Source organism: Globicephala melas, chromosome 16, assembly GCF_963455315.2.
Source record: "Globicephala melas chromosome 16, mGloMel1.2, whole genome shotgun sequence".
Classification (NCBI taxonomy): domain Eukaryota; kingdom Metazoa; phylum Chordata; class Mammalia; order Artiodactyla; family Delphinidae; genus Globicephala; species Globicephala melas.
Genome location: NC_083329.1, coordinates 1,193,700 through 1,220,844, shown reverse-complemented (window position 1 = coordinate 1,220,844; position 27,145 = coordinate 1,193,700). Strand labels below are relative to the sequence as shown.

At 55.2% G+C, this 27,145-nt stretch overlaps 1 protein-coding gene and 1 long non-coding RNA gene across 3 annotated transcripts; one reads left to right on the top strand and one right to left on the bottom strand.

Moving 5' to 3' along the window:
- Nucleotides 1–1,185: 1,185 nt before the first annotated feature.
- LOC138842368 (uncharacterized) lies at nt 1,186–4,882 on the top strand. The gene is made up of 2 exons (XR_011376782.1): nt 1,186–1,807; nt 4,551–4,882. It is a non-coding gene; the product is annotated as an uncharacterized lncRNA (long non-coding RNA).
- An 809-nt stretch (nt 4,883–5,691) lies between these two features.
- BNIP3 (BCL2 interacting protein 3) lies at nt 5,692–17,635 on the bottom strand. Of its 2 annotated transcripts, XM_060286247.2 has the most exons (7): nt 17,422–17,635; nt 10,055–10,205; nt 9,632–9,716; nt 8,852–8,869; nt 8,368–8,477; nt 8,139–8,291; nt 5,692–6,688 (listed from the first exon to the last, which is right to left on the bottom strand). In XM_060286247.2, exons 1-7 carry the CDS (start codon nt 17,465–17,467, stop codon nt 6,643–6,645), a joined length of 609 nt encoding a protein of 202 aa, XP_060142230.1. In that variant the 5' UTR covers nt 17,468–17,635; the 3' UTR covers nt 5,692–6,642. The 2 variants fall into 2 exon arrangements, with proteins under 2 accessions (XP_060142230.1, XP_030687982.1); XM_030832122.2 differs by lacking the exon at nt 8,852–8,869 and having other exon boundaries at nt 17,422–17,632.
- Between the last annotated feature and the right edge of the window lie 9,510 nt (nt 17,636–27,145).

Below are 27,145 nucleotides of genomic sequence, written 5' to 3'. Positions count from 1 at the left end.
TTTTTTTACGACGTTTTTCCATCTTTGAGACGTATTTCCTACCAAACAGGAAACCAGCCTTCTGCCTCTCAGACGACCCCGGGCAGAAGGCGCATGCGTGGTGGCTGCCACCAGCCGGGCGGGGCTCCCTGTGTCTGTGGGTTCTTCTCCCCCGAGTCAGGCACACGCTTCTCAGAGATGCTCTTGAGAAACGTGTAATTTAAGAGGTGTCTAGCAATTTCTTCCGTGTTCTTTTCCGTTAGACACTTCTGATTCCATTTAAGCCTTTTTCCCCTCCTGATGAGGTGAAAATCCTGTGGGTTTCAGACTTGACGTTTATTTCTTTTATATTCCTTGTTTAAAAAATATCTGTTGTTTTTCTTGTTCTTACAAAGCTTACGCCTTTTCTCCCGTTGAAAGCTAGAGAAAGCTAGAGAAATTCTATCTGTTCCTGAAAGGTAGTCCTGTGAGTTTTCATCGTTCCTTAGAATTCTGTGCTCCTGCTTGTCCTGAAGCTTTAACACTGTCTCGGTTGGTGGCCTGGGTTGGACGCTTTACTCGTGTGTGCATTTAGACGTGCGCTTTTTAAAGAACAGTGGCGGTTCTAGAAGCCAGTACAGGACAGGACTCAGAGTCTGATTTTAAACCGTCCCCCAGTCGTGGGTGTTCGCAGGACGAGCAGCAAACTCCCTCCCCCGTGGAGCTGAGTAGCCGTGGCCTCACAGCTGGGAGCCGGCCCAGACTGTCCCCTGGTCAGCGCGGTGGGGTCCAGGCCCCGCGGGCCGAGCCCAGGGCTCTGGTGCTGCGTGGCCGTCTGAGGAGGAACTGTCTGCACGCTTTTGTCGAAGGGGGTCCAGGATTGGCGCTGAGGCTTTTTCTTCTGAGCGTGTCCGTTGCCCGCGGGCAGAGGCGGGTGCGCAGACCGAGCTGGGGCGGGCAGGGCCGCGCCCCTCATGGGGAGGACGGCGCTCCGCGCGCCAAGTCCCGGTCTGAGACCCGGTGCTGCCCCGGGGTCATGATGGGGCGGCGGGGGACAGTCCTCCCATCAGGAACTGCCCCCTGGGTGCTGTGCCGGGAGAAGCTTCCACAGGTGCTGGGGGGACCAGAGAGGGAGGGAGGGGATGCCACACGGGGCCCACCCCGCCAGGGCTTCTCCACGGGGGTGTGGTTAGGGCGGGGACAGCGGGGGGTCGGGTGGGGCCTGACCGGTGCGTCCCACGGGGCTGGTGACAGCCCTCCTGTACCGGGCTCCCCAGAACCAACCCAGCGGTGCTCGCCGGACGGACACGCCACAGCGTGGCGTCACCGGGGTCCGTGTCCCACCCGAGCCCTTGGTGGAGAGCTGGTGAGCCAGGGGTTGGAGCGCCACCGTGATCTCTTAGGAACCGTGGCGGCCCTGACATCACGCGGAAGGGGGAATTGGAGACCTCAGGCGCTCTGCTCAGCTGTCGCCCCTCTCGACCGGCAGCCCCTCCCTTCACGCCACCAGCTGAGTCCCGCGAGGGGCAGAGTCACGGCGGCGGGACGGGGGATGGGGAACGGGCAGCTGAGATCACAGGAGTCCCGGCTGGGGGGTTGGGGGGTCCTGAAGCATCCAAGGTGACAGCCGCAGCCCAGCCTGACCCCCGCCTCTGCGCCCCCCCAGGACCCGCAGAGCCCGTCCCGGGAAGGCTTCCCTCAGCTGCCCCACATCTGAAGAGTGAGGCCTGGGGCTGGGGCCCACAATCTCCTGCGACCCTGTCAGCGCCCGGTGAGTGACTGAGAGGACTTGCTGGTCCCATTTCCCTGCTCACCCTCCAGACGGTGATGCCAGCAACCGGAACCTTGGGTGAGTCTGCATCCTGAGCACATCTACAGGGTCCCTGGCCCCCCAGGCAGGACACGGGACCTTGGCCGAAGCCAGGGCTCCAGGCGGGCCCCCGGCTCCTGTGGTGCTGGTTGTGGAGGCCCATCCTCACCAGGCTGCTCTGTGGGGTTTACTGTGTGTCCTGAGGTGATTCACTTGTTTGCCCCAGAGTTTATTAGTAGTAAATTATCTTTGTACATCTTGGGACATCTTTAAAAGATGTGTGTTCCAGGGACTTCCCTGGTGGCACAGTGGTTAAGAATCCACCTGCCAATGCAGGGGTCATGGGTTCGAGCCCTGGTCCGGGAAGATCCCGCATGCCGCGGAGCAACTAAGTCCGTGCACCACAGCTACTGAGCCTGCGCTCTAGAGCCCGCGAGCCACAACTACTGAGTCCGTGTACCACAACTGCTGAGCCTGCTAGAGCCTGTGAGCACAGCTACTGAGCCCGCGCGCCACAACTACTGAAGCCCGCGCACCTAGAGCCCATGCTCTGCAACAAGAAGCCACCGCAATGAGAAGCCCGCGCACTGCAACGAAGAGGAGCCCCTGCTCGCCGCAACTAGAGAAAGCCCATGCGCAGCAACAAGGACCCAACACAGCCAAAAATAAAATAATTTAAAAAAAAAAAAGATGTGTGTTCCGTAAGGATGGGAAGCTAATTTGTTATTCCAAGAACTAACTTTCAGGGAAAATTTGTTTTCTAAAATCTATCTGAATGCAGTGTAAGTCTACAGTTCTTATGAGAAATGTTGTTGGGTTGCTTTTGGTTTTCTTTTTTGAGGTGTAACTGACACAACTATATGAGTTTAAGGTGTACAACATAATGATTCAGTATTTGTATATGTTGTGAAGTGACCACCACAGTGAGTCTAGGTAACTTCTGTCACCACACAGGAAGTTTTTTTTCTTGTGATGAGAACGTTCAAGGTCTCTCCTAGCAACTTTCCAACATGTGATAGTTACTAACTCTAGTCACCGTGCTGTGCATCTCCAGGACTTATTTCGTAACTGGAAGTTTGTACCTTTTTACCTCCCTTCTCTCTCTCTCTCTCTCCCTCTCCCTCCCCCCCCCCAACACAAACACACATAAGCACACACATAAATACACATACTTACACACACACACACTCACACCTGCCTCTGGCAAACACCAATCTCTAGCTACAAGATTGGCTTTGTTTTTCTAGATTCCACACATAAGTGAGATCATATGGCATTTGTCTTGGACTCACAGCATGATACTCTCAAGTCCATCCACACTGTCTGAAATGGCAAGGCTCCGTTCTTTTTATTGCTGAGCGATGCTCTGTTGTATATGTACCACGTCGTCTTTATCCACACACCCACCAATGGACACCTGGGTGGTTTCCATATCCTGCCGGTTGTAAATAGTGCTGCTATGAACACTGGTGTGCATGTATCTTTTCAAAGTAGTGTTTTCATTCGTTGGATAAATACCCAGAAGTGAAATTGCTGGATCACATGCCAGTTCAACTTTTAATTTTTTGAGGAACCTCCATCCTCTTTTCCATAGTGGCTGCACCAATTTACATTCCCACCAACGGTGCGTGAGCGTTCTCTTTTCTCCATATCCTTGCCAATACTATTATTTCTTTTCTTTTTGATAAATGTTTTTTCTTACTTTAAGTATTAAACTGGTAACACCTGTACAAATTTCAGAACTCTTTAAAAGGACGATAGCGAAGTGTTGCCCCTTCCGCTGAGCCTGGTGGTATTGATAACTCGTTAGTCTTGTCTTGGGCCACACTTTTCTTACTCAAACACGAACATGACATATTCCCCTCCCCCCGTTTTTGCACACAAGGTAGCGACCTGTCTACACCTGCATTTCGCTCTGTCCACCGCACGGTGGTCCTGGCCATCTCCCCCCCGTTGGGAGGAGACATCCAGTACCACGAGGATGCAGGAGCCAGACTGGGGGGGCATTCCCTGCCGGTCCAGGGATGCTATCTGAGTAAAAAGATATTGTTTATTTATCTTACTTTTGTAACATTTTATTTGGAAATAATTTTAAATCAGTTGCAAAAATTGTAGAGTTCCTGCCTGCCCTTCACCCATCACCCAGGTTTAATTAACACCACGTAAAGCGGGTGAAGTCACCCCACAGTACTTGTAGCTCATCCACAAACCTTCGTGTTTGTTTTCCCAGTTGTCTTTTTCTCGCCCGGGATCCACGATGCATTTCATTGCCGCATCTTGGAATTTTTTTTTTGGCTGTGTTGGGTCTTCGTTGCTGCGCGCGGGTTTCTCATTGCGGTGGCTTCTCTTGTTGCGGAGCGTGGGCTCTAGGAGCGCGGGCTTCAGTAGTTGTGGCGCACAGGCTTAGTTGTTCTGCGGCATGTGGGATCTTCCCGGACCAGGGCTCGAACCCGTGTCCCCTGCAGTGGCAGGTGGATTCTGACCCACTGCGCCACCAGGGGAGCCCACTCCGTATCTTTCAGTCTCTAACAGATCATTTCCTCATGACCTTGACCTCAGACAGTTATTTTGTAGAACCTCCCCCAATTTGGGATGGCTTGATATTTTCTCATGACTAACCTACAGTTATACATCTCGTCAAGAACACAGAGATGTTGGGGTCAGATCCACGGTACCCTAGGTTCCCTTGGCGGTAATTTCCTGGGGAGGCAGTGACACCGGGCCCACGTCAGCAGCTGTCTGCCTGACGGTCACTCGTTCCCTCATCCCGTTTATTAATTAGATTCTGTCGGGAAGAACTGTCCCTTCCCCCACTTACTTGGTCTCCATCAGTGTGGACTTGAGGATCCTGCTCCAGTCTGGTGACAGCCCATCACCACCAGGAACCTGTTACCAGGCTGACCCACTCTGAGCCACTGCAGGTCCCTCAGGTTGGCTCCGTGTCCTTCACCTCAAGCATGGCCTCACCTCCTGGCACCACAAATGTTTGTCACGCTGCCCTGGAATTCCCACTTTTCCAAGGAGCTCTGGTTTATGGGAGAATGGATTCGACCCCCAGGATCTGTGTTATTTTAATCCAAAATTGTCTGGATATTAAATATTCTGTAAACTTGCTATTCTGTGAATAAAATGAAGGATGCTGTTACTTGCATTAACATAAGGGGTGTGTGGAAAGGCTGTCGCCATTCTGCTATCCTCTTGCCCAAAAGGTCAAAACAAAAATACATATATAGTCACACATTTTAAAAGAATCAAACGTCCACTGGAATGTTGCAGTGAGAGGGGAAAACCTTGTGATCGGCTGCGGCAGGCACTTCCGGCCGCCATCACGCAGCTCAGCCTGTGCCCTGGGGAGCGTCAGTAACAGGGCGGAGATGGAAGGAAGGATACATAACGTGGAGGAGAGGAATAGAGTAATAATCCAGCTAGAAGCCGAGAGAGAACTAAGATTTTAAAAAGTGAAGAAATCAGACGACAGCTATTGGAATCAATCATAAACGAAAACTGGTCTCCAGAGAAGGAAGGGAGCGAGGCCGCGGGTGGGGGTGGGGAGCAGAGATTACACTTGATAGCTCAGAACTCCCCAGACCTGGGGGATGCCTTGCATATCAATGCACAGAGGCCTTCGTCATGGGCCGGGTCACCTGAGTGATGGAGTCACAGAGCTCTCCAGGGGTGCTGGCTCTGAGGACGCTTGGCCTTGCTGCAAGGTCCTGAGTGCAGCCTGTGCTCGTGCCACTTGAACCGCCACCATTTGCTGTTAAAAGGGAATCATCCCCCGGCCAGAGTGGGTCGGTGGGATGCAGGCTTAATGTTTTAGGGATAAATTACATAAAGAATCTTGATGCCGTTCCATCAGCCGTCTCCAGATGAAAGGGCTGTAGCCTCTACCTCCAAGGTAATTGTTCAAATAGAAACAAATATTTTAAAAATTAGAATGTTACATTTATTTAACACAACCGAATTTAGTGTGGAAAAGTGAAACAAATACAACAGCATTTATACAGTGTATCAAAGGGGCGGCCTTTAAAAACCATGCAGTGGGGATACACCTGGTTTAATGAAAAAGCTTGTGTGACGTACGTAAACACCGTAACGAAGTATTTGGCAAAGATTCATTTGTTTTCTATTTCCAGGCTTTTAAAGTAGACACGGAATAGCTTAGAATAAAGCTGATCCTAAGAGCACACAACAACTGAACACAGACAGACTGAATTTAGCAATCCCGAGATAAAAGACACTGATCATCCGGTGGTCGCCGTCCAGGGTGGTCGTAAGTCTCAGCGAGAGTCCCTGTGCTGCACGAGGTGCCAGTGTGGGGACGACCTGGCCCACCCGTGTTGCAGCCTGGATTGTACATGTCACGTCACAAAGAACCACCAGCACAGAGAGAGCTGAGGGGCGTCTGTAGTAGACGGTTGCATCCACTCACATACGGTCTACAACAGGGTTGTAAGGTCACAGTGTTTATTCGGGATAAGCCCTCATGTAGTCCTTTTAATGTCAACGGTATTCGTTCTTTCAAAATACAGTGTTTAACTCAATCAAGGTTGCAGATATTGTGTTAAAGTACTACATACATCATGGATACGTTAAAATTATTTATACTTAAATATTTATAATATCCGAAGAAAGATTACCACCAAATTATTAATAGATATTAATCAATGACAGGCTTATTACTTTATCCCATAAGTACGATTATGGGAGAGCATGGTCTTAGTCTTTATTTTACTGAGTTAGGAACGTGGCATTTACAGAAGAAATGACACAAGTGATGCAGCCACCCAAGGACCACGACAGCCTCCTCTGTACGCTGTGCTGCGGACAACACACACCCCCACTACATGAGAAAGCCGGACGCCAGTTCTTCATCAAAACGTGCTGGTGGATGTCGTCAGGCGCCTTCCAATGTAGATCCTTAACAGAAAAAGGAATTGGTGGTTAACGTGGTCTCGCAACTCCCGGGCAAGTTTGCACAGCTGAGACGGCAGCTGACGCTGGTCCCAGCTTATTTACGTAAGGGGACTGGCTCTCTTACACCCACTGTTAAAACTTGGGTTTTATTCTTCATCAGTGTGTAAACATTTCAGCATCTAATTTAGAAGAATCCAGTTGTGCTCTAACAGCCATGCAGTGGATACACTCAATACAAGCACAAAGGAGAGGATTCTACCCAACCTGAAATGCCAGTACTCCCGTCACTGTTTTTTGAACTGACCACACGCTGCTAGAAAGAGTTGCCTGCAGGACAGGTGATAGCGCCAAGTTTATCGGCACCAACCTCACAAAGAGCCCTGCTGAGCAGTGAAGCCCACGCCCCCAGGAGCCCAGAACTGAGGGGCATATGGGCATCAGAGCACTGTCCAGGCAGAGGGGGCTGGGGAGGACGTCTTCAGGCCTGCAGCCCAGCACGGGGAGCTTCCTTAGAGCAACTGGTCGGGGTGGGTTTTATCATCCTGACCGCTTTGGAGGCTGGTAAGAAGGGCAGACACCCCTGCTGGGGGCTGGCTGCAGAAATCCATCTTGACCTCAAACCGGCAGAGGCCCCCACAGAATCTGACTGCTAGTTGTGGAGGAAGCTCCAGAAATCAACCTCCCCGCGTGAGACTGGCAGAGTCTGACTCTGAAAAGCACTGTGCTGAGAGGGAAGGCCAGGGCAGAACCAAGAGGGAGAGGCCGGGGGCCTGGCCCCGCCAGGGAGCCCTCTCCCCGGGCAGGCAGGACTGTGGGCTGGGGTTCGGGAGGTCGGGAGGGACGCTGCTCTCGCCTCCCAGAGCAGGCGGGCTGGCGTCTCCTCTGCCACATTCACGAAGCCTGCGGTGGCACCAGCCCCCGTCAGGAGGCCATCTTGAGAATCCAGACGTCCAGGAAGCCGCAGCCACAGAAGCCCGTCCGTCCGCACCAGGGCCAGGGAGACCCCCCGCCCACCTGGTCAGAGGCTGGGGATGAGCCCCCGAGGGCAGCTTCGGGCTCCTCAGCACGGTCTGGGCTCAGCGTCTCCGTGGCCCAGGCTGCCCCTCTGTTCCGCACGGTCGTCAGAACTGGCGCCCTCTTCTCACTGCTGAGTGGACGCCAACAGACACGTGCAGCCCGCGTTACTGACACCGCCCCCCTGCAGCCGCCCCGCGAGGAGTGAGGCTGATCCGCACCTGCGTGCAGCGGTCCAGGTCAAGCAGCCAGACGAGCACCCCTGCGCGCGAAACCAGCCTCTGCTGCCGGACGCTCGGGGCAGCGCCGCCCCGGCTCTCGGCCCTGGGCTGGGCTCTGTTTCTCGACCGGGACGGGCTATTTCACACGCCCACGTCGCCCGTGCTTCTAAGACCTAGAAGGACCCCGCGCTGTGCCGTCCACACGGGCAGTCACTTACCCCAACCCGATGGCCAGCAGATGGGACAGCAGAAGAGACGGCAGAAAAACTTTGAGAAACTCCGCCGAGAAGATGCCCCCTTTCTTCATGACGCTCGTGTTCCGCATGCTGAGCGTGGGCGCGCGCTTCGGGCGCTTGAAGAGGAGGAACTCCCTGGGGGAGAGGTGCTGGTCAGCGGAGGCGTGCCGGGCCAGCCGGGCCAAGGCAGGCCCCCGGTGCAAACACTCACTTGGTCGGGGGCACGTTTTCCGGCCGGCTGGACCAATCCCAAATCCAGTCTGAGTTTTTCTTCAAGATGCTTTCGACTTCCTTCCTCCTCTCCATATAGTCTTCCTCAGACTGGGGCAGAGCGAATGGTGAAAGCGAAATGGTGCCTGCCGCACCTGCAGCAGGACGCTCACCTCCCACCCAAGCATCGGACCAGCAGGCGGAGCTCGCAGCCCAGCCACGGGGGGAGGCGAGGGCTGCACCCCCCGGCTCTCCTCCCTCCTCCACACACATCGCCGGGCTGAAGGCCCGACTCAGACTCGAAGAGCTGCAGACACTGCCCCAAGGAAGCGATGCCAAATGAGGACAGACGTCCAGAGATGAAAACGGAAACCATCTAAAATGGCCCAAAACAGGGATGTGCCTAAGCAAGCAGGATACTGCACGGCAATGAAAGCAAGACACACTTTCATGTTAAACGGGAGAGAAAGAAGCCAGAAACTTACGTGTACCCCTGATTGCAGCTACAGTTTTTAAAGTATATAATACACTCATTAAGGAGCTTTTAAAAGCTGGATTACAGGTGTTCTCCCTACTTCTCTGCATTTGAAAAACTCTACCTGATCATCTAATTCCTCCTTGAAATCGGGGGAGAAAAAATTGGTCCAACTTTTGGAAATGCCCTAAAACACTGTACCAAAACCAACCAGACGCCTGGGCGCACCAAAGCTGGGGTGGACCCCACGTGTCTGGGGGCAGGCCGGCCGCCGCCCCTGAGGAGGCCTGAGCACCAGGGACCCCTGGTTTCCTCGGTGAGGGAGGCCTTGAGGGGAGACCAGCACGGGGTGGGGGGGGACCAAGTGGTACTGACCAAGCCCACAGTTCCTGACAGCTTTCACAGCGAGTCGGGGACCCACGGGTTCCTAAAATACACTCCCCAGGCATCACGACCAGAAAGGACCTGGCAAGGCCGCACTGGCCCCGGCCCAACCGAGGCCACCAGAGAAGCAGCACATAGGGCCCCAGGCTCTCTCCCACCCGCACACTGCCCAGCAGACAGACCCGCCGCCTGGCTCCCGGCTCCCCTCCCCCTGGCCACTCCCACTGTCTCCCTGGACAGCGTGTGAGGGCAGAGGCGCCCAGGCCGCACGGCCTACCCAACCTAGGCCCCTGCCACTTCCGGTCCAGCGTGGAGTGCGGGGCGTGCCCCCCCCCCGGTTCTGAGGGCTGGATTCCACAGAACTCGGTACAAACAGATCGCAACTGTGTGCACGTGCGCACCTTACCTGGGAGCTGTTCTTTTCTCCAAGACTATGTGTGTCTGTCTCAGAAGCTCTGTTAGTATCTTGTGGGGTCTGTGAGCGAGGTGGGCTTGGGGAAAACACAGTGTGTTAACCTTCTTTCCACCAGGAGAAGCAAAACCCCACAGGCAGGGGCCACCCTCCAAGGCCGGGAGGCTCCCGCCAGCACCTGGGGCCAGGCCAGGGCCAAAGCGTCCCTCCACCTCGTCAGCTGAGCTCTGATGCCCCACAGTCAACAAGCAGAAGCAGGGGCCCAGCACCACACTCACGGGCCCCAGTCGCTCCCTCCCACCTAAGGGCGAAGGGCCCGCTGTCTCGGGAGGGCTGGACTGAGGCCAGGCGGGCGTTCGCAGCCGTGCCTGCTCCTACCTGGCCTGCCAGCGCCGGGATACACACGTTTATGCCCACCTGTCACAGTGAGAGCTCCTGGAGCTGCTCCGTCCAGATTCACGCTGGGCATCCAGCAGGATTTTTTCCATGTCGCCATTATAAATAGAAACAGAGTCTGGAGCGCTGCTCCCGCTCCCGTTACTGCCAAAGTGTAATTCTACCCAGGAGCCTGATGGGGATAAAAAAAGGACATGGTTGCAATCTTCCACCCACTCTGGAGTCTGGTCCTAACAAATAACCAGCTCGCGCCCCCATTCCCAAGACGTGCCGGGGACTCGCAAGGAACCGTCGCCTTGAATCACGCTGCAACGCCCTTGAGGCCTGTCTCTGGCACCTGCATTACAGTGAGCTCCTCAGGGACCCTTGGGAGCCGAGGCAGTGCACCTGCTGCCACTCCCAGACTACCTGGGACCCCACTGACCAGGACACTCTCCTGCACTCAGCGCTTAGAAAGCAAAGGGTGTCAGCAAGAGCCTTAGGGATTTACACACTAAGGAAAGCTTTACGACCTATTTACACATTCCAGCGCCACGTTCTGACCCTGAGGTCCCACAGGATTCATTACGATTACTGCTCTGTATCTTACATCAGATGAATAGAACAAAGGTAACTAAACCTGATTAACCAGAGCAAGCAAACCATCCCAAGTGCTCATCTAGCCAAGTCTGTACAGCAAGTAAACCCAGCATTCTTTAACTCAAACTGAAAACTGACATGTATACACCCAGGTGTCATCAAAACAGAGAACTCCTTAGCGCCAAGGTCACCTGCTTACTAAATGTAGCACAAAGCAGCTACCACCCCAGATCCTACGAGCCGTTATTCGGAGCTTAGATTTGTCTCTCCAGCCCCACGACTTGGGAGCCGACTTGATGAATTCACCAAAGCAGCCAACAGCTGACCCGGCGGGCGCTCTGCTGCACCAGCCGTGCTGGGCTCCGGAATCGGGAGTGACCGGGGAGAGCCCCTCCAGGGGCACCCGTGAAGGGAGGCGTCCCCAGTCCGGGCACAGCCGAGGTCCAGGTGGGTACAGGCAGGGGAGGAGGTGTTGTCGCGCTCGGCTGTGTGTGTTTTGGGGGTTGACGGGTGGAAGAGCTGGAAGATGAGATCAACTCTGGCAAGCCCCACAGGAGGACAAGTGTGAACCCCAGAGAGGTCCTGAAGGGGTGAAAGTACAAGTTCTGTGCAGCGGGGCTGAGCCACCCACAGGTGTGCGGACAAGGCAGGCGGTCAGGGCCCGGAAGCAACACCTGGGGGCTTGGACCAGAGGGGCCCCCCATCCTGTTGCCGCTGTGCGGCGGACCCAGGCTGGCTTCCAGCGTTTCACGGTGTCCACAGGCTCTCACTTCTGAACCCACACCTAGGAGCAGGGTTCCAGGGTGGAAAAGTTCTAGGTGTGCGTTTCATGTACTGCAACGCCACTGCTTTCCGACGCAGCCGAAGCAATGTGAGCATTTGTTGGCTCACGCTTGGCATCGACTTTAAATATAGCCATTCTGTGGGTGTGTGGTGGTAGGTTATATGGTTTGTTCTGCGCCTCTCTGATTTCTACTGAGGTTGAACGTTTCCTCACTTGCTTACTGGCCATGTGGAGAGCATCTTTTTGAAGCAGCTGTTGAAATCTGCTCCTCTTTCCAACTGAGCGGTCCACCCTTCTCCATCTAGCTCGATATTCAAGACCCAAGCTTTTCTTTTTTTGGCCGCGCCGCGAGACTTGCGGGATTGAACCAGGGCCCCGGTGAAAGCGTCGAGTCCTAACCACTGGACCGCCAGGGAACTCCCGACACAAGCCTTTACTTATTTTTTATTATTTTTTATTTTTTTTTTTTGCGGTACGCGGGCCTCTCACTGTTGTGGCCTCTCCCGCCGCGGAGCACAGGCTCCAGACGCGCAGGCTCGGCGGCCATGGCTCACGGGCCCAGCCGCTCCGCAGCACGTGGGATCCTCCCGGACCGGGGCACGAACCCATGTCCCCTGCATCGGCAGGCGGACTCTCAACCACTGTGCCACCAGGGAAGCCCCACAAGCCTTTCTTCATTTGAATGTGTTGCAGGTAACTTTCGCTGTGGAAAGACAGCCTTTCCACTCAAGCCTTTTGCTGAACATAAAAGTTTTTGCTTTCAATTCACTCTTCCACTGCCAGGCTCCGTTCACTGGCAAGACTGCCTCTGCGGTCCCCTCTGCCCCGTCCTGCTTCCCAGCTGGCCACGCGCACAGGTCTCCTGGGCCCAGGGCGGTTCCTCTGCTGCGTGTCGTGGGTCCGGGCCTCTCCAGGGTGGGTGCAGGAGGGGGAGCGCAAAGGCAGACCGGACTGAAACCCCGACCGAGGCTGGTGGTCACTGTACGGCTCCTCCAGGAACCATGACCCAGAGCTGCTGCTCTGCGCTGAAACCAGGGCCCCAGGGGCACCACACAGCACAACCCATTCGGGGCCCGGACCCCTACCCGTCAGCCCCTCCCCTGAGAGCCCGGGCCTGCCCTCAACAGCAGCTTGGCTGCAGAACAGGTCACATTCATCCGAAGAAAGCAAATCAAGGGGCCAGGAATGAAACGTAAACAGTTTATACCACGTCCAGCCTCCCACTTGGCTGCTAACCACACGATCACCAGCAGTTTTCAGATGCTGATACACTTCTCACTTCAGCCTCTCAAGTTACTTCACGTTGGCCTGGCCCGCACAAGGCAGGCCAGGGTCTGTCTGGGAGCCCAGGGCTCCCTGGACAGAAGCCAGGGCCACTCAGCCTCTGCAGGTCAGCAGAAGCTACAAGGACTCCATGCCATTCTTGAGACAGCCCATCTTGACTGGGGACCCTATTCCCACCTACTCTGGTGGCTGTGCAGGGGTTAGGAAAGCCCTGAAGCATACCATAAGAGGCTCCACCGTGCAACTCCTTCACTAGCCCTCCTTCATTCCCAGGAGCAAGGTGACACTCGGCCTGGCAGCTCTGGCCCCCCACAGCATGGAAGAGGACCACGGCGCCCTGCTCTGGGCACAGTTCCATTTTTCTAGGTTCTCAGTCAGGTTCTGGGCCTGGCTGCCCAGATCACTTTTACTTACGGTGTCCGACATAAATGGAGTTTGAGGTGCAATGTCTTCTCTGACACCACTTCTGACATGAAATTGGGGCGGGGGGAGGCCTACACCAATAAGCAATTTCCGGTACCAACTGGCTGTCCAACAATTCAGTTCTGACACTACCTGGAGTCAGTGTCAGATCCCACAAGTTGAAGATCTCTCAGTCCCACAAGACTGTCCCCCCATCAGACAGCCTCACATGCCTGGCAGACCAAGAATTCAGGGGTTCCGCCAAGCCCCACCCCCTTCAATAATTCACCAGAACTCACAGGACTCGGGAGAATACCTGGCTGACACTTCCGCAGTCTCAGAGGATTACAGCTCAGGAACAGCCAGGTGCACAGGGCAGGGTATGGGGGGCGGGAGTGGAAGGGGACAGTTTCCATACCCTCTCCCAGGACCTCAGTGGGTTCAGCAGCCTTTTTCAAAGTTTTTTATAACCCGGTCTGCAGCCCCTCCCCTCCCGGTGGCAGTGGCGGCGGTGGGGAGTGTGTGCTCAGTTCCCACCCTCGTGCTCCAATGCGCTTTCCCGTCCCCACCCGGAGGCCACCTAGGGCCTCGTGAGTTACCTCATTAGCGGACTCAAGCGCTCACCAAAGGGGCTCCTCATGAATAACAACATCTCTCGGGAAATTCCAAGGGTTTTTAGAGCTGAGCTCTGTCTGGGTCAGGAACCAGGGACAAAAATGAAATATATTTTTCAAATTGAGATATAATGGACATATAACATTATCAGTTTCAGGTGTATGTATATTATACCACAAGGGCCAACTCAAAACTCCATGGAGACAAATATATATGCTTTTTAGAATCATCTCATAGAAAGTCTCAAGCATCCTTCAGGAAAAAATCCCATTCTGGGGTGTCTACAGCAAAAGCTTTGGGTCCAAAAGCTGTATTCTAAGAAATGATTTACTAAAGGACAACAGTTTTATTATTAACCTGCAGCACCTGGGTAGGGAAAGCAGCTTCCTGGAAATTGAAGACAAGGTGTGCCATTAATCTCCTCGCATCTGCAATTAAGATCACTCACCTTCCTAAGCAAGAAAGACGGGATTCAGGTCCTGAAGGGTAACCTTGTAAGGCTTCCTCAGAATCCCAAATAACCTATCAGATAATTGGTGTAATTAGGCCTCAGGAAAACAACAAAACAGGTGGTGAAGCCGCTGATCCAGGCAAGCTTCCCCGATTCCTGTCCCCGCCCACAAAGGCCTGTAATTTACGCTAACAAGACACAGGGCAGGAACACAAGGCAGATGACATGGAGGGAAAGCCTAAACTACCAATATTACATCACCACAGCAAGAAAACCCACAGGCCTTAGAGTTAACCCATTTCTTTTTTCTTTTTTTTTTTAATCTCCTGTGACCTCCACGATCCTTGGTCCCAAAGAAAATAAAGGCCATGTTTTGACTTTGATGACCTGTGGGCCCCAAGATTTGTAACTCAAAATGTTATCACATCTTAGAGCCCTAGAGAGGCTACAGGAATTACCCAAACACACAGCTACTTACTGGGTAAGCCACAGGTGCCATTTAATTCAGCTCAACTCTGCTGCTGCTAACTGAGTGCAAGCTAGGAACACATGCAGAAGCGTTAACCGTAGTTCACTGAGCCACTGCTTGGTTAGTTGGGTGGCGGAACAGATTCCAGCTGTCTCTGATTTACCCAGCTTGAAAACAGAGACAGACAGCAGTACTCTTTCAACCTGTGGAAGGAACCCTTACCCTATCAATAACTTTAATATAGCACCCACGCTGTTCATCCTAAACATTCTGCGCAAAGCTTCTCCAAGTTCCTGCCGCCACTGGGGGACCCCAGGCCCTCCTACATCCCGGGGCAAACACTCCCCTCCAGGCCCAGCTGGCAGAGGCTCCAGTAGCTCAAATCCAGACAGTATCCCTAGTCCAGGGTAGCAGGTCTCAGCCCTGGCTATGGAGGACCACCTGTGCTTTCCCCCCCCTTCTCCAGAAGTCTAACCCAGCGGCCTGAAAATCCTTATTGGGAATGCTGCAGTGGAACCCTGGTACATTTATTTTGAAAAAGCCGTAACGGTGATGTCGGGCAGCCAGGGTTGAAAACTACTAGGGGACCGACCTACACGACTATGGGATTAATGAGAAGGTGGAACCCCTGAGGAGAGCCCTGGGGCAGAGCAACTACCACCCTCATCAGAGGGCTTCTTCCCTGGGAGAGGTGGGATTTAAGAAATGACTGTTTTTAAAAGCTTCTCAAGTTAGATGGGACAGGAATGAGAGGCTTGACTGACAAGTGATTTTGAACATAAAGTCAAGCAGGCAAGTCATTCAGGTTCCTGGATCTTAACAGGAGCTGGCAAATCGCACCCATCCTTCTGTCGCCGACGCGCCTGCCTGCCCTGCTTCTCACTTCACCTCTGGGCCTCACTGTGAACATCTGTGAAAAGTAGAGGTTGGGCCAGGATCTAGATGCCTGAAACCCCTTCCCTCCCAAACTGCATGGCACGAGAACTGCGAATTCTCTTCCTCTTCATATACCTTCAGCCGCTGGGTGCCTGGGACAGCGGAACCCTGTGGCTGCCGACAGAGCAGTGCGTGAAGGGGCAGGGGCTGTCTCAGGGTAAACCAGGAGCACCTTACTGCATTGACCCCCGCCCCAATCCCAGCACAGCAGGGGTTGGGGGTGGGTCTTCTGGGAAGTAAGGTTCACACCCCCTCCCATGATGCTGTGACACAGTATCACAAAACTCCATCTTCTCCCTGCATATTAGGGGTTGTTTATCTGAGAACAAGAAAGGCATATACGACATCTTGCTGCTGGTTCACAACTTTAACTAGAAGGGACCAGGGGGCCGAGAGGCAACGGCAACTTCGCTGTGAACTCAGGGGAAACATTTGGTCCGAGAATACAAGCAAAGGGGAAAAGGTTTGCCATTGTCTGCAGGCTCAGCTACCAAGGCTCTCAGTTCTTTCCGAGGTAAACAAGAGGTAATCAAATCAACACAGAGCACAGGACAAGTGTCGCCCCAGCCACCAATCCCTGCTCGGATTCAGTTTCCCAGAGCGGCCGAGGCCCCACGTGACTCCTCCCACACCGGGCGGCCGGGGAGCGAGTGCCCCGCAGCACGTATCCCGGAGAGCGCAGCCCGGAGAATCCTCGACACTTTCCACTCAGCGTGTAACTGTCTTTTTATAGAATACACAAAACAGAAAAATCCTTTAACCCACGAGCTGGCACTCTGCATTGCCAATGACTCAGCAGTTTGGTCTGCCAATCGAGGACCGAAGATGGAGCCGCTCAGGACACTCCGAACTCTTCCCGACAAATCTGACCCACTAATAAACAGACCGTGTTAGCAACGAAGTAGTTTGCTAACAGGGCTGACTTTAAAAGACAGTTTAGAAAACACTCCTTGGATCTTCTGTAAGACAAAGATTCAATCCCTTAATCTGTTTCAAAGAAAACAGTCACTGTCGAAATTTAAGGAGCGACTGCAGGATTTTTAAGCTGCGGTTGTAGTTTTAAATTCTACAACGCAGTAGACCAAGTCTTGCCTAGTGAAATCTTGTTTTGAGGAATACGAGAAACTAGTAGCTCAAATCCAGACAGTATAAAGATTTTTAAATCTTAACGAAACTTTAAAATTCACTCTCTAAGGCTTCAACGGCCCTCTCCAAAACTTATTTACGAGCTCCCGCCGCCGCCTGAACTGTTGCTTCAGAGAATAAAGGTCGGCGCCCGGCCCCTCCTCCAACCCGTGGGCCTCGGGCTCCTCACCGGGGCCGGAGGCGGCGGCCCGGGTGCTGCCCCGCGGGGCCAGAGCCGGGTGGGTCAAGGCCGCCACCGGCCCCGGCTTCCCGGGAGGGGGCGGGGTGTATGCACCGCGGCCACGGGGCCTCGTGCTCCCCCGCGCAAGTCAACCCCGAGCTGGGCTCTGAACGACCCCCGGACGAGCGAACGTAACTAAGGAAAGGCCAGCCGCGCCCCCGGCCCAGCGTTTCAGGGCTCTTCCTCTCACGGCGGCTCGCCCCGAATCCCGGGACCCCGTCCTCCCCAGCCACTCCGGACCGAGCCGCGGACGGCTCACAACCCGAGTCCACGAGTCCAACCGCAAGTCTGGGCGCCTGCTCGCCGGTAGCGGCACCGGCACCGAAACCACCACCGGGCTGCACCTCGGAAGACCAGGCACCGCGCGGGCTTGGGACGACGTCGGCGCCTCGGTCGCCCCGACCCGGAGACGGGGATCCCTCCGCAGGCCCCTCCTCTGCAGGCCGGGTGCCTTTCCCCCGCAGGCCCCCCACACCCAGGCCGGCCCCCGGCCCCCGTTCACCGTGCAGGCTCTCCTCCGGCAGCCCGGGGGTCTCGCTCTGCGACATGGCGGCAGGGCGAGGGCGCTGCGGCCGGCGGGTCGGGGTTGGGGTCGGCGGGCGCTCCAGGAGGGAGAAGGAAAGGGAGCGGGAACGCCGCGGTAGCTAGAGCGCGGTCGGCCCGCGGCTCCGAATGACTGACGCTCGCGGCCGGAGCTCCGCGGATAAGCGGCGGCACCGCCCACTGGCCGTGGGGCGGGGCCTGCGCGTGCGCGAGGGCGCGCGGCGCGTGCCGCGCGTGCGACGCGTGCACGGGTCGGGACGCGAGGAGGGGTCCGCGCGTGCGCAGCCGGGCGGGGGCGGGGCGCGGGCGTCTAACAGGTGCGCGCGGGACGTGCGGGCACCGCCTGGAGACAGGCGGGCGGGAGGCGGGGCCCGGCGGGGTGACTCGTTTCCGCGACGCTGCCTGAGGCCTGACTGCGCCCCCTCAGACACAGGGCCGGGGAAGGGATGGGGGGGCTGACAGTGGGGCTGCGTGTAGAGTCGGACCCGGGGCTGTGGCCCGCACCCTGCGGCCGGCGGCGAGGCCGCCCCTCACCTGCAGTGCAGCGACCACCTGCTGTAAATTGGACCGGCAGGAAATCAGACAGTGTCTCTAGCAGCTGGTCCAGCAAACCACACACCAGCCCCTGGAACAATCAGCCCAAGCGGCCAGGACTTGGTCGCTGACTGACAGCTTCCCCGATTCCTGCCCCTGTCTCCCACTCAGGACCAACCAGAGGAAGCCAAATATGACCGACGTTCGGTCCCCCAACCAAGCACCACTTCTAGTGGGCCGCCCCCCCCACGGCCCCCGCCTCCGTGGGCCCACCTGAGCCCCTCCTCCTGGGGGCCCCCCTCCCCCGCCCGCCCTGGGTCTCTGTAAACACGCGCACGTGGGGCTCGCCGCTCAGCAGCTCTGAGTAGGAGCCGCCGCTGTGCTCATTTGGGGTCTTGGTTTCCTTTCTGAATGAGGATGCTCTTGGGAGGGGCGTTGGTCTTCTCAGCTTTCTCTCTGGTTGTGGAAGCGCCGGCCTTCCTTTCAGCTGGACCCTCATTCTCACTTGGTCAACGTGCATTTACCAAACGGCGCCCTGTCCCAGCCCTGCGCTAGTGGGTACAGCCGGGGACAACAGCAAGCAGCGTCCCCGCAGAAGACAAACTGCAAAGCCCGCCGGACAATGCACCTCTGCCTTGGTGCCTCTCCCAGCGCCTCGGTCCCCCTCACCCGGGAAGCTGCCCATGTGGAGCCTTCCAGCCCATGAGCACCGTGTGTTTCTCTGTTATTTAGGTCTTCTTTGATTTTTCTCAGCAAGATCTTGTAGTTTTCGGTGTACAGGGCTTGCACATCTTTTGTCAGATGTATCCCTAAGTGTTCATATTTTTATGTTATTGTGATTACTATGGGTATACTTCATTTGGTTGCTCACTGATAACATATAGAAATATACTGGATTTTGGGGTACTGTCGCATCCTGCAACCTGCTAAGCTCACTGAAACTTACAGATTTTCCAAGTCCTCTGAAGTGTCTGTAGGCAATTACCTGAAAGTGTTTAAACGGAAATGTTTCTCACTGCACCTGGTTTTCCCTCCCCGTGTGGAGCCCTCTACAACTCCCAGCAAGTTCCAGCACTCGGAGAACCCCACGTGAGAGAGGCCTGAGGCCTAGACTTTTGACAGCATCACTGTACACATAATGGTTTGCACAGCCCAGAGCGAAGCTCCACAGCATCGAAGGGATGCGAGTAGGTGGAGGTGATGGTGGAAGGGGGTGGGGAGAACCTGTTCACAGGCAGGTCAGTTTTAGGAAAAGTTTAGGACAATTTATTTCAAACTATCCTGTCTCTCCCTCCTTGAAAAGTCTTCCCGTGTACCCAGGTGCTCCCCAGCTTGAGACCACCCTGCCGACGAAGCCCTTTTCGTGCTGGCACTGGTGGAGAGGGGGAGCAGAAGGTGGACAGGGCAGGTCTCCCCACTCATGCACCCTGACAAGGTTGGGAGGCTAGGGGGCCGAGGGGAAGGGCAACGCTGAGGCTCTGTTCTGCCACCTAGGGGAGCAGACACCAGGAGGTGCTGTCTAAAGTTTATAGAACCAGAAATAGATACTTAGGTATATTATTTTAAAAAGACCTAAATAGAAAGCATGTTTAGTTCCAATATCAAAACTAGGGATAAATCGATAGGGAAATGAGCTAATCTCTTATTTTTCATGAGGGAGTCAGTAGATGCTGTCCTAACTTGGAAAAGGAGTTATTCACATCTATTTTTCAAAGCTATGTTGGTGATTATCTGAAGAACTGGAAGCAGAAGTGGTTAAAAATGGCTGCTTCTCGGGAGTGAGATAAGAGATCTCCACTTTTCATTTTGTGACCTGTATTATTTTGATTTTTTTGTCTGGGTGTATATTATTTTGATTTAAAAATATTCACTGAAGCCATAGTGAGGAGGGGGTGTTGAAAAGACACGGGGGCCAGCTGGAGCTCTGTGAGCAATGACGTGGCAGTGGGTCATCACCCAAAGAATGAAATTCCCACGCCCATGTTAACGTAGATAAATGATTGAATAAGCAAGTAAACGAGGGAAAAGAGACAAACCTCCCACACAGAAAAATCCCGAGTAAGTGACGTAGATGTCGTGCCCCCAGGAGGGAAGCACGACTCCCCCTAAGTGTGGGCCGTGCAGAGCGACGTCCTCCCAAAGAGCACAGTGTGGACAGGGAAGGAGCCACTGGACAGTGAAGACACCTGACAGACACGGCCTCAACCAGGTGGTCAAGGTCAACATCGGCAGAAACGCGTCGTGTCAAGAGTACGCGCCCCTGAGAGGACGTGACGAGAAGGACACCTCCTCCTGTCTTCCTTCTAGAAACACACCACCCCAGTTCAGCCACCAGACAAACCTCAGACGATGCCCAGCAGAGGGACATTCTACAAGCTCCCCGCTCCTCCAATCGTCAAGTCATCAAAACTACAGAAACACCGAGAAACCGTCACAGCCGAGAGGAGCCAAGGGGGACTCGAGTCTGAATGAAATGTGGTGCCCACGGTCGCCTCCTGGGGCTGAAAAGGGATTTCAGGTAAACACGAAGAAGATAAGAATAAAACACGCACTTTAATAATAATACATCAGTATTGGGACCTCCCTGGTGGCATAGTGGTTAAGAATCCGCCTGCCAACGCAGGAGTCACAGGTTCGAGCCCTGGTCTGGGAAGATCCCACAGGCTGCGGAGCAACTAAGCCCATGCACCACAACTACTGAGCCTGCGCTCTAGAGCCTGTGAGCCACAACGACTGAGCCCCGCGAGCCACAACTACTGAGCCCGCGCACCTAGAGCCCGTGCTCCGCAACAAGAGAAGCGACCGCAATGAGAAGCCTGCGCACAGCGACAAAGGGTAGCCCCTGCTCGCCGCAACTAGAGAAAGTCTGCAGGCGGCAATGAAGACCCAATGCAGACAGAAATAAATAAATTAAATAAATAAATGTTTTTAAAAAAAGAAATACACCTGCAAACATACTGAGTAGAATGATAGCAAATTGAGCTCTAAAGATTAATACAACAAGGAGGGTCTCTCCTGGGACTGTAAGGACGGCGTAAGAGTATATTTAATAAAAGATTAAAGAAGAAAAAATATCTTGATCATCTTATGAAATACCTGACAGATCAAAGATTAAGAATAGGGCTTCCCTGGTGGTGCAGTGGTTGAGAGTCCGCCTGCCGATGCAGGGGACACGGGTTCGTGCCCCGGTCCGGGAGGATCCCACATGCCACGGAGCGGCTGGGCCCGTGAGCCATGGCCGCTGAGCCTGCGCGTCCGGAGCCTGTGCTCCGCAACGGGAGAGGCCACAACAGTGAGAGGCCCACGTACCGCAAAAAAAAAAAAAAAAAAAAAAGAAGAAGAATCATTTTAGAAGCAAATAATTATTCAGTATGCATTCATGACAACACACAGACACCAAAAACAAGCTTGGTGAGCTGGGAAGGGGGTGGAGGCCCTCAGTTAATTAATTAATGTGTAGAAGACATTTAATAATTTTTGTTGGCTGCTCAACTCCTGAAGCCCTGCTCAGTGCCTGAATTCCCAACTTTTCATTTATAGGAACTTAAAATACTGGGTCTCACATCCTTAGCCTCCCTCCCAGCTGGGTAGGGGAAGAGCAGCTCTTCACTTCCTGGAGTAGCTGTGGTAGCGGCAGCCTCCAGTGCCTGGTGCCGCCTGGCAACGGAACAAGCGTTTCTGTTTTGTCCAGCGGTTTCCTAACTGGACCAGGTGTGCAGCCTGACTTCTGCTGTGCTGGCTGTGTAGCTGCCCTTTGTTCCCGCCATTTTTCATGGCTAGTCCTTGGGCCTCTCCAGCAATTCTGTGCATCCTCCAATATTCCTTCAGAAAAATCCCTTTTCCACTGACATCAGCTGGAGCTGGTTTCCTTTACTTCAACTATGAAGGGACTCACCTGAAACCTACAGCAAGCCTCGTACTAACAGTGAAATGCTACTGCATTTCCATGCAGTCAGTAACAAGCCAGGGCACCTGTGACCATTCTGGTCTGGAGTTCTGAGGCAATGCAGGAAGGCAGGAAGGAGAAATGAAAATCTGGCATGTGGGATCTTAGTTCCCCAACCAGGAATCGAACCCACACCCCTTGCATTGGAAGCATGGAGTCTCAACCACTGGACCGCCAGGGAAGTCCTGAGAAATGAACATTTCAAGATGTCAAAAAGGAATATGCAAAACGGTCAGTGTTGACCCCCCGTCATCCCCACCTCGTGTAAGTTCCATGAGGGCAGGAACTTCCATTGGTTTCTTGGGTTCACCAGTGTACAATGAGCACCTAGAACCAGGCCTGACTTTTGGCAGGTGTTCAGGTAATATTTGTTAATGAAATTAATGCATTAACAAAGAATAATAAAGTTGTTTACCTAGAAAGTTGAAGACAACCAATGGAGAGAGTCTGAACAAGTAAGAATCAGTACAATGTGTGTAGCAAGGTTAGCACAGAAAAATCAGCTGCTTTCTTCCAGATTAGCAGTTTGAAAGTGGAAAACATTCATAAGAGCAACAAACAAAATATCTAAGAATAAACTTAATAAGAATTGTTCAAGATACGAAGAAAATGGTTTAATTTTGCAGGAAAATTTGAAAAGGCATTATTTATGATTTTAAAGATACAGCATGTCCTTAAAAGAAAAAAATGATATGACAACCTCTGTCACCTTACCGTGCGTCCCACAAAGCTCTGAGCCTTGACATTTAAGGTGCCATCTGACCTCACAGCAACCCAGTCAGGTGGGAGGATGGGAGGATTACTGCTCTTTTTAAAAAAAAAAATAAGAGGAGGGTACAGTTTACTGAAGTAAAGGGAATTTGGAGACATAAAGGGACTCGACGGGAAGGAGCCACCTGCAATCCACAGAGCAGGTGAAGGATTCGTGTGGGGAAGGTGTAAATGGCCCAGTACATCCCAGCAAGCTACAGACGACCCACCGGTAAGTGGACAAGAATGGGCACCTCACAAACGACAAACCCAAAAGGCCAGTGAGCACGTGAGAAGATGCTCCAGCTCCCACGGGGAGGGAGTTCCAGCTGAGACAGTGAAAGACCGTTTCTGTCTCAAGCTGCGACCACTGCCGGTCCTGTAGGTTCTCCAGTCTGTGTTTCAGCGTCCCCACCCCAGACTGCTCACCTCCACCCTCACGGCCCCGCACTGCCTTCGTCTCCATCCTCTGGTCGCCTGGTCATCCCTGCAAATGGCTTCAGGGCCCCGTCCCCTCTCCCAGCACAGCATCCACCTGCTTTCCCCCGCCCCCCCCCCCCACACACAGGGCACCACGCCTGCATCCAAGCAGCAAAGCAGAAGAGGGGACACGCCATGCAAACTGGTTTCATTTTCAGCTCGTGACCGCTCACTCCAAGGGGCCCTGGGGGCACTGCTCCGTTCCCCAGGCTCCTGGGCCCCAAGTGTCTGTTCAGTCCTTGCCCAGGGAGGAGGAGTTGGGGTGATGCCACCCGCCCTGCTCTGGATAGAGGATGCGCTCAGAAGGACGCAGACTCCCATGGCCAGCAGGCCTAAGTGTCCGTTCCCCAGGCCCAGGTGGGCTCTGGGGGGTGGAGGGGGGCCTGGGGGTGTCTAGGTCTGGCCAGCACGGTCCCAGAAGGCAAGCAGGAGGCTGGAGGTACCGTCCGGCAGGGCAGCAAGCAGCGGTGACCCCACCGCCAGGGACCTCAGTTGAGAGGCCCAGCGTCCCCAGAGCCCCAAGGGACAGTCAGTGTGAGTGCAGCCCAGGCAGCGCCCGCTCTGCACTGACCCTTTAGGTCGGGACCGTCACTGGGGAGGAGGGGCTGGAGGAGGTGTGACGGTGGCCCAGCCAGGGCCAGTGGAGGGCATTCTGCGTGACCCGGAAATGATTTTGAAAAGCCTCAGGTGGGGTCTCACAGGGAAAAGGAAGAGCTGTCCTGGGGACGGAATATGCACGTCGTTTGTTTCCCTAGCGCCCTGGTGCTGCCGGTGGGGAGGTGGCCAGACATGAACGTGCGTGACCCTGACCGCGGGGGCCAGAGTCTTTAGGAAGGGATTATCCTTCCCTTCTAGACTCGGGCGTCCTCGCAGAAACGCTATCCTGGGACGCAGAGCCGGCCCCCGATTGCACGGTTCTGCTTCCCGTCCTCTTCCAGTAAAACATGGGCTTTTCCACGAGGTCCCAGTGATGTCTGGGCTGTGGCAGGCTGCTTTTCGGAGCGGCCGGCGTGACGAAACACTTCGAGCTGTAAACAGTGTGCTCTCACTGTGTGCTCCCACTGGGTCTGGTTTGTTCCAGCTCCCGTCCCCGGTGGTGCTGGAGAAACAGGATCCTTTCCAAGGAGAGGCTGCACTCGGATGAGAGCCTGCCCTTGCCTGAAATGTTCAAAACAGGGCAAGGCTCCAGAGCAGAGGCGTGCTCCTACGAGCTTGGGCCACGGGCCGGGGCGCTGGGCGGGGCTGGGTTTCTGCCCCTTTTCCATGAAGCACTAGCTCAGCTGCTCCTCAGCTGGGAGGGGTGGCAGGCCGCGCCGTGTGTAATGACAAGCACGGTGGCCAGGGGCCCACACGCCAAACACACGATGTCTGCGGCCCCGCCCATGGGGAGGAGCTCATCTCAGCGCTCAGGCCCAGCAGGCACAACTCAGACCGTGAGCCCAGGTCCAGGAGCTCAGCCCCCGGCCCCCTCCCCGTGCCCACCTTCCCCGGCACACCAGGGGCCCAGGGAAAGGGACTAGGGGGACTAGGGGGCCTCTAAGGGGCTGAGCTGATGCTCTCAAATGCCCTGAACCGCTGGGCTGGGAGCAGCTGCAGGGTCAGGCCGTCACGTGGATGCAAAATGCTGAGCCCTACCTTGGTGGGAGAGGGCTGCCTGGGGTACTGCCCTTTGCCAGCGGTGAGGGGGACAAAGGCGCCCCCTGCCTGAGGTTTTACAAGGAGACTGAGGCCCGGAGAGGTCCAGTGATGAGCTGGGATTTGAAAACAGGCCTTCCTGGCTCCAAGGCCTGGTCTCACCGCACGTTGTTATCCCTAAAAAGACAGGGTCTATGGGGGCAGTGGTACAGCTAAGGTGACCAGTCTGAAAAGCCTGGGGACCGCTGGCTGGGGAAGTCCAGGCTGCATCCGTCAGACCAGGGACTGAAGGGAGCTGGCTGGGTCCCAGAAGAGCAGGCAGAACCCGGCCACCAGGCAGTGGCTCTGCCCCTAGTGGAAGCCCCTGGCTGCACCCAGGGTGGCACAGCTCTCACCCAAAGCACTGAGACATTGCCCCCAGAGCCCTGCCCTGCTTAGCCAGGCCTGGTCCCTGCATCCCAGGGAACAGGGGAGCTCTTTCTGGAATTCACCAGAGGGACCAGGTGGGGCTGCGCAGGGAAGGCCACGAGGCCATTGCTCAGCAGAAGATGCTGAGCCCAGGTTGCAGGGGACAGGGCTGACTCGGGTGACCGGGTGGGGCGGGGCATGCTATTTGCCGAGTCTGGAATACAGAGGAGCCACTGAGCGGGAGGGGCGTGGGCAGGGCGCTTCCCTTGGGGCTGCAGATGCTGGACGTGTCTCGGAGCACACATCCGAGTGCAGGCTGGACACGGACTTGGGGGCCACTAGGATACGGCAGGCTGGACGGGAGCACAGCTGCTGGACGCCACAGGTCCAGAGGGCACGTGTGTGGACGAGAGACCAGGACAGGGAAGGGGGCTGTGGATCTGAGCCCGGGGCCCAGGCACACGCGGGCAGAGGGAGGTGGGCCAGGTCCCCCAGCCGCCGGCGCAGCTGGCCCAGAACTCTGGCAAGGGCCACGTCCTTCAGCTCGAGGCCGGGCACCTGAAGCCACAGGTAATTCTGGGCTTGGACCAGCGGCAGAACCACCCCAGCCCCCGCGACGTTTCCACTTCACCCCTGGACGCGCCATCTGCCCACTGGGGATGGAGTCAACCTTGGAGGCTGCCCCGCCCTCCTGCCCGAGGCACCAGCTCCCTTTAGCCCCGGGGAGCTGGCCCCTCCCTGGCCTCTGGGACAAGCTGCCAGCTTTGCCCCAAGGGCACACTCAGCTCTAAGCCACTCACTGCCTCCCTCGGGGCCTTTGGAGAGATGGCTTTGGATGTCCTCCTCCTGCTACATCCTTCCCTCCTGTGGGCACATCTCAGAGAGGTTTTCAGGTTTCCATACCTGAGTGGGATAAAGGAAGGGGAAACACAGAGAGAAAGAGACACGGGTGTTCTTAGAGCCACCCCCCTTTTCCAATCTGGTAAGTGGATATAATCCTATGAGTACACGCTTCGCAGAGTTCTGGTGAGGACTGGAGAAAGGATACAGGTCCTTGCTGGGGACACAGTAACATCTGTGATGGCAAGAGTGACAGGGCAGCGGCGGCAGTGGGTGCGGGGGAGTTCCCTGGTGGCCTAGTGGTTAAGATTCGGGCTTTCAGTCCCTGGTCGGGCAACTGAGATTCTGAAAGCCATGCGGCGTGGCCAAAAACAAATGAAGACTGATGGGGCTGTAACCCTGCGCTGAGCTGCTCCAGGCGCCTGCCGGGTCCTGGGCTCGCAGGTGCTGACTCTGAGGGTCTGGACGCTGCTGGGCTTAGAAAGACCAGCTCCCCTCCTTCCAGGATGTGTGGGTCTCGTGCACAGGCGGATGCCTTTGTGTAGCAACGGGCTTAGATGCCTGATAAAGTGCCTGATAGGTGTTTAATCAGCGCGAGATCTTCTTATGCAGCCTCCTTTGTGTTTCAAACCTATCAGCTCAGTGACCTTGGAGGGGGAGGCTCTTGTCAAGGTCCCGGTCCTGACTCCCGAGTGCTGAGCGCTTCTCTGCGTGACAGTAGGGACCGTTTTCCCACGTCCTTGCACTGGGGCAGCCTCCGCTAGTGCCCTGGGCGTCCGGCGGCTTTGCTCTCGGGTCCGCGAGGCCCGCGTGCGCTCTCACCTTTAGATGAAGCTGCCTTTCCCAGGCCCGGCATCCGTGAAGGACCGCCACGCCAGGGGTGAGGGGAAGGCGGGGGCGTGCCAGAAACTGAAGGTGGCTGGAGGAAGCAGTTCCCCCTTCTGACGGGTCTTCCCTGAACAGGGAATTCCTCTCCCTCCTTTCATTTTATTTTAGTTTTTTGGCTGCACTGCGAGGCTTATGGGATCTTAGTTCCCCGACCAGGGATGGAAATGCCCCCAGCAGTGGACGCCCTTAGTCCTAACCACTG

Excerpts from the sequence above, each read along its gene's own strand:
- BNIP3 (XM_060286247.2), bottom strand. The coding sequence starts at position 17,467 with ATGTCGCAGAGCGAGACCCCCGGGCTGCCGGAGGAGAGCCTGCACG. Across the intron at positions 9,717-10,054 it reads AGGAGCTCTCACTGTGACAG|CCCACCTCGCTCACAGACCC; the intron begins GTGGGCATAAAC and ends GTTTTCCCCAAG. Across the intron at positions 8,292-8,367 it reads GAAAACGTGCCCCCGACCAA|GGAGTTCCTCCTCTTCAAGC; the intron begins GTGAGTGTTTGC and ends CCTCTCCCCCAG.